A 6,398-nucleotide genomic window follows, 5' to 3' on the forward strand; every position below is an offset into this window, starting at 1 on the left:
AAGTGAACTTTATGATACAATAGCGCTTTGTGCATTGTTTTCTCATTAGGGGCTTGCTTCGGTAGACCCCCCCCCCCCCCCCCCCTTAACAAAACGTAGAAGGGCATAATGGTCATACGGAAGAAACGTATGCCCATCTCCTATCATACGGTATAGACCGACGTCCGTATACCTTGACGAATAAAAAAAACCGCCGCACGTGTAGAGGAAAAAAGTCAGCTGCACGATCTTCTCGCCCGCCCGACGTTCACGCACGTCGATCACGCCCAGTTTCTAACTGTGCGATCGCCGCCGACTAAACCCCATCCGACACCGCATCTGAACGTCGCCGCGGATCCGTCCCGCGTCGACCTACGCCGCCGACGTCTACACCGCGGCCCTCGTCTTCCACGTCGCCATCGTCTTCCATCTAACCCTCGTCTTGCACGTCGCCATCGGACGGCTTGTCGGCTGCGACTGACCGCGCTGTCGTCCGCACGCCGCGGATCCGGCCCTGCGTCGACCTACGTCGGCGACGTCTACACCGCGGCCCTCGTCTTCCACGTCACTGCCGTCTTCCATCTAACCCTCGTGTTGCACGTCGCCGCTGTCTACTCCACGGCCGAAGGTTTGCCATCTAATCTCCTCGTCTAAACCTAGCATGCTAAATAATATGAGTCACACATAGTGATCTAGGGTTTATGGTTGAGTAAACATGCCGTCACAGCAGCGCCTCCCTGGACGACCGCATGTTGTAGGCAGATAGAGTTGCAGTTGGGCATGATCCACAGTACAAACTTAACACGTGATGAATTCACAATGTTATGCAGTTTGGTCAGTTAGGCGTGTTGCCATGGATGAACAAACCGCATTGACGGGGGATGATAATGGTACTAATAAGGCGACTCGGAATGATAACGATATTTTTAATGAAGATGATGACAACAGCGACAACGATTCCGTGTCGTCATTTGATATCTTGCCTCCGGAGGATTTTGATCATAATGAACATGGCGCAAATAGTGAAAACGTAAGTGCCGTATATTTTGATTTCATCTTTGAACCTGCAATGTATGGCATGGCTAACTATTTCTCTATGTATACAAATTTGCAGGAAGATGTGGATGTTGACAATGTGGAAAATAGTTTACAGGAATCATTCGCGGATAACTTGAGTCAGGTTCGTAGATAGATGTTGTACATCGATGAATATTATGAATTAAATGATAGTAGTTAACATATACATTTTCATATGAATTTTGTAGGAGGAGTCAGATGGTATTAGCGGTGATCACGATGAGGGGGAGATCGACATTGAGGAGGCTCGAAGGCAGCAGCAAATGGTGGATACACATTGGAAGGTGATGGCTATGACCTTTCGGTCGCAAGGTGATGCATACATATTCTATAACAATCACGCCAAAGAGAACGGGTTTAGCATCAGAAAACAGAAAGTCAAACGAGGTGCTTCAGGAATGATACGGTACCGGAGATTTCTTTGCTCCAGGGCAGGTAGAAGGCAGGGCAAGTTTATAACCATGGAGGGCCGCAAGCGCAGGCTTAGACCGGAGACTCGTTGCGATTGCGGTGCACATATGGTGGTGAAGCTGGACAGAGAACATGGTGTTTGGTTTGTCGCGTCATTCGTGGATGATCACAACCACGCGATGGCTAGGCCCGACGAGGTTTGTTTTCTGTGGTCTCACAGACGGATTGGAGAAGGCACGAGGGCAGAGATATTGGCGTTGGAAGCTGCCGGGATAAGAAAGCATATAATAATGGACAACTTTATCAGCAGATACGGTTCGTACGATAAGTGCGGGCTTATCAGGAGGGATATTTACAATCTTTGTTGCAGAGAAAAAATGAAGCTCATAGCAAAAGGTGACGCAGAGACGGCAGTTGGCATTATGAGGAGCAAGAAGGAGAAGGACCCTGAGTTTTTTTTGAGTATGTGCGTGACAAGGAAGGGCGACTGAAGAGTATGTTTTGCTGTGATGCACAGTCACGGAGGGACTATCAGGACTACGGAGATGTGGTTGTGTTTGATAGCACGTATAAGATGAACAGATATGGTATGCCGTTCGTCCCCTTTGTCGGAGTTAACAACCACCATTGCACCACAGTGTTTGGATGTGCCATAATTGCTGACGAGACGGAAGGGACATATGTGTGGCTGCTACAAACATTTATGAAGGCAAACTGCCAGGTGAAGCCAAAGTCAATAATCACAGATGGTGACGCTGCAATGATCCGGGCTATTCGGACTGTGCTTTCAGATGTTTTCCATCGTCTTTGCTCCTGGCATATCGAGAAAAATATGCAAAGGCACCTGCATTACAAGTCACTGGATGAGTTCAGATCGCTCCTATACTATGCCACCTCTCAAGCGAACTTTGAGCAGAGATGGACCGCTTTCTATAATAAGTGGAAGACGGATAGAACTAAAGAGTGGCTTGACAGGATGTACAGGAAGAAGAGACTTTGGGCAGCTTCATATCTTTCCGATGGTTTTTTCCTTGGTATGCGAAGTAACCAGAGAAGCGAAAGCCTCAACTCCTGCCTTCACCTACACCTGGACTACGGTATGACAATAGTTAATTTGGTTGTGCATTATGAGAACTGTATAGTTCGCCTGCGTGAGAATGAGGCGTACGATGACTGTGAGGCACACCAAAAAGAACCACCGTCGGTTACTGAATATAAGGCACTTGAGGAGCATGCCGCCAAAGTATTCACACCTGCTAATTTTTACATCCTGCAAGATGATTTGCACAAGATGGGTCAGCTGGAGATATTTGAGACGCTCGTGGGAATTGAGCGCCAGACATATATGGTGACATGGAAGGATAACCACAAGTTCATGTATAATGTTGTTTATGAACCAGGTAACTCAGAAGAAACTATAACATGCAGTTGTCTTAGGATGGTTCGGAAAGGCCTGCCATGCAAACACATTCTTTTTGTTCTCCATCATCTGAGCATAACTGAAATACCAAAGTGTTGTGTCCTTCATCGGTTGTCAAAAAATGCGAGAGATGGATTGCCTGTGCAGCGGAAGAGTGATATGTTTGGATGGGGTTGGTCAGGGCCATTAGAGAGAGACCGGTATAGTCAAATAAGCATAAAAACCGCAGAGGCAGCTCATGTTGCAGCAAATGATCCCTTCTTGTTTGACGAGTTGATGAAGTGTCTAGACAACATAATAGCGCAGAAAAAGATACCAGAGGAGGAACTTATAGGAAGTAGAAGGTATGCTAAGCTTAAGAAGGAGGCAAGTCAAGCGCAACAAGTTGAGCCTGGTATTGGTGATCCTGAGAAAGTTTCGACGAAGGGTGCACCTAAGAAGGGGCGGTCAAAGGGGGCCCCCGATGTTACAAAGAATGGTAGGCCAAAAGATTTTACAGAGAAAAAAAAGTGGTCCTTTGTGCAGTCTGTGTAGTCTACCAGGTCATAACAAGGCTACATGTTGAAAAAACCAGAAGTAAGATGCTACCTTATTATTTTTTGTTATGTTGGTACTTCGGTTTTACAAACTATATTTTCTCACCCATATTTTTATGTTATGTTCAGGAATTGGGCGTAGAGAAGCATCTTGCTATGTTGGAAGAATAAAAATAGTCGCATGAGTCTAGTCCGAATAAACTATGTTGTTTCTTGTTCGTACTTGTGTGGCAGAAAACTTTATGTCTCGATTTATTTATGTGTGATGAAAATACTTATGTGAACATATGTGATATGACACATCATATTTGTTTAATGAATTGCCATCTTATTTGTACTGCTATGTGAAAGAGTTCACAGTTTTAATATGCTGCATTTTTGTTACTGTACCTGTTGCAAAAAACATGGCCGACCGTCGTTGTGCAAAAAAACATAGCCGACCGTCGTTGTGCAAAAAAATGCCCGACCGGCTGCTGGACCGCAAGTTGGGCTATATTCCCAACCCAAATCAAGCCAACGAGGCGACTCGGGAGGTCCATATAAAGCCCATCAAGGGCCCAGCAGCCGGGTCCAACAGGGCGGCGATTTCAAGCAGTACTAGCAGAGGAGTTCGACCTGTGTAGCACGCCGGCATATTTAAGCTGGTCCTCACCCCCGTAAGCTTCCGAGGTGGGACTAAACTCCTTCGTCGGGCGCGCCAGACGACGATGACTGGGCCGGGGAGGGGCGAGGCTGGCCCTGTCGTACTGGGCCGACATGGGCCGGGCGGCGACGTTGCAAGAAATGGAGCCTCGTCAGCGTTGCGTCGACCGCATCGCCTTATTTAATCCCACCTCGCCAACGGAAGGGCGCACCGACCGGCTTAAATAGCCGCGTCGGCTGTTTCTCTCGAACTCCTCTGTTCAAGCTCCTTGTCAGCCCCGTTGGCCTACTTGTGGGCCCTTGTGGGGTCCGCATCGACCGCCCGAGTCGCCTGTCGGCTAGATTTTGGTTGGATGCACAGTCCCTGGGTCCACAAGGGAAGGTCGGGCTGTTTTTTTTCTAGTCAAATTTTTTTAGCAAACGAGGAGGCGTCCGCCTGCATTTATATGTGCATCTAAGAACCAACAAACGGCGGCTGGCATTATCATCACATAATAATATTGCACATAAAGCCAGCCGTCTGCCTCCATTTATATGAAACTCTACGAGCCAGCAGACGGCGGCATCATCATCACATAAGCATATAGCACATAGCAGCTTAACATATATAGTTGGAAAATAAATATTGTAGCTAGTACCGACGACGGCACCTTTATTTAGTTGCGGACGTGCATAATCATGCCCATTACAATAAGAAATGTCATAATATCAAAATTGTTCCTAGTGCCGTCAACGGCACATTTATTTAGTTGCGATAATAAGAAAAAGAATGTTCTCGTAGCCAAAAACCCATCAACAAACTAATTCTTGTCCATGATCTTCAAAATCTTCTCTTTCACAGTTTCCATCGTGTTGCACTCTGAAAAAAGTATTTCAGCTAGAATGCGTCCCCTTGAAGCATTCACCTCAGCTTGATCAAACTCAAATATCCATTCATCTCCGTTCCAGTTTTGAATGCATTTCACCACAAACAGACCACAAGAAACTCTGTAAAAAACCTCGAGTCAGGCATTGCTGTGTAAGAGAAGTACTTAGAACTTAAACAGTTGAACATACCCATCCTTTTGTAACGGCATATCGTACTCATTTATTGGCCATGAAGATACGTCTGGATGTTCCGTTTGTACAAGGGAGTTCACCTCCAAGGTATCTTTAGCTATTTCTGCCCTCTGAAATATAGATGTGAAGTTCATATGAAGTACATAACTAATTAGTACTATCTATCTTGTTACATGTAAAGAAAGAAGCTTACCAGCTGCCTTATTTTTTTAAGAACTGCCTTGCTACATTTACCAGTAGAATTTAAAACTTGAAACTCTTTTTTCTTGTTGTGCATGAGAACTGTTATCCAGTGACTTTTTTCCACATGAAAAGGAAAGTATGCCTACAACAAAGTTTAGTCAAGTTCTTGGACACACAATTAGTTATGTACTATGAAGGATCATACAAATGTGAAATACCTTATCTGTAATGAAATACTCCTCATTAACTCTAGACACCATTTTATTTTGGTTTGTGAAATGCTCCATAAAATGGTGCTTAGAGTTCTTAACCTTTCCTTCAGCACGAAGAATAAGCTAGTGTGACACCCAAGATGATAAAATGTGACGGCCAGGACGAGGATTATGGGTCTGCATATGGTTGCAATAACTATTGATGACCTGAAAATAACATAACAGCAATACTCCTCTTAGAAAAAATTAAATATGACATGTACAACTTCATATAATTGTTGTAATACTTACACCGCCATGCAACCATTTTTTCGCAATGATGGCTTGAAGCATATCAGGTGTACATGTTTCCCCAGCAATTCCTATCATGTGCACGACAGTTTTCCTACTAAGCTTCGCCGAGTCTGATAGTGTCTTGATATAAACCTTCACGGCCTCTATGTGATCCTCAGTAATGTAATCGGTATTAATCAGAACGTCTCTTATACCAAACAAACCTAAAATATAATCAAACAATGAGTAAATAAATTGTGCATGGAAGGAATGAAATATCTTCAAAACAAAGTACATAACACTTACTTTTCTTTGGACGTTTACGTCCACCGATCTGCTGGAAGGGTGAAAGAATATGCTTTGACTTTTTTCTCTTGCGTTTCCCTTCATTCTCCTCAGTGCCACTTTCTTTCGCATTCCCATCATTCTCCTTAGTGCCACTTTCTTTCTCATTCCCATCATTCTCCTTAGTGCCACTTTCTTTCGCATTCCCATCATTCTCCTTAGTGCCACTTTCTTTCTCATTCCCATCATTCTCCTTAGTGCCACTTTCTTTCCTTTTTTAATAAGTGTGTTCAGACTATCCATACTAATCTCCTCAGATTT

At 44.6% G+C, this 6,398-nt stretch overlaps 2 protein-coding genes across 2 annotated transcripts; both read left to right on the forward strand.

Annotated features, from left to right (window-relative positions):
• The first annotated feature begins 754 nt into the window (after positions 1–754).
• On the forward strand, positions 755–2,081 carry LOC147964177 (protein FAR1-RELATED SEQUENCE 11-like). The gene is made up of 3 exons (XM_087528968.1): positions 755–1,009; positions 1,094–1,159; positions 1,245–2,081. The coding sequence occupies exons 1-3, from the start codon at positions 788–790 to the stop codon at positions 1,956–1,958; spliced, it is 1,002 nt and encodes a 333-aa protein (XP_087385094.1). The 5' UTR covers positions 755–787; the 3' UTR covers positions 1,959–2,081.
• Positions 2,082–2,176: 95 nt separating this feature from the next.
• On the forward strand, positions 2,177–3,421 carry LOC147964178 (protein FAR1-RELATED SEQUENCE 5-like). The gene has a single exon (XM_087529868.1). The coding sequence runs from the start codon at positions 2,228–2,230 to the stop codon at positions 3,419–3,421; it is 1,194 nt and encodes a 397-aa protein (XP_087385994.1). The 5' UTR covers positions 2,177–2,227.
• The last annotated feature ends 2,977 nt before the right edge of the window (positions 3,422–6,398 follow it).

This window comes from Triticum urartu, chromosome 6A (assembly GCF_056163025.1).
Source record: "Triticum urartu cultivar PI428250 chromosome 6A, HENAU_Tu73, whole genome shotgun sequence".
NCBI classification, from domain to species: Eukaryota; Viridiplantae; Streptophyta; class Magnoliopsida; order Poales; family Poaceae; genus Triticum; species Triticum urartu.

What these genes read in the sequence shown, in the direction of transcription:
- LOC147964178 (XM_087529868.1), top strand. Translation starts at nt 2,228, where the DNA reads ATGATCCGGGCTATTCGGACTGTGCTTTCAGATGTTTTCCATCGTCTT.
- LOC147964177 (XM_087528968.1), top strand. Translation starts at nt 788, where the DNA reads ATGAATTCACAATGTTATGCAGTTTGGTCAGTTAGGCGTGTTGCCATG. An exon ending in ATGGCGCAAATAGTGAAAAC is followed by an intron (nt 1,010 to 1,093) that starts GTAAGTGCCGTA and finishes ACAAATTTGCAG; the next exon opens with GAAGATGTGGATGTTGACAA. An exon ending in TCGCGGATAACTTGAGTCAG is followed by an intron (nt 1,160 to 1,244) that starts GTTCGTAGATAG and finishes TGAATTTTGTAG; the next exon opens with GAGGAGTCAGATGGTATTAG.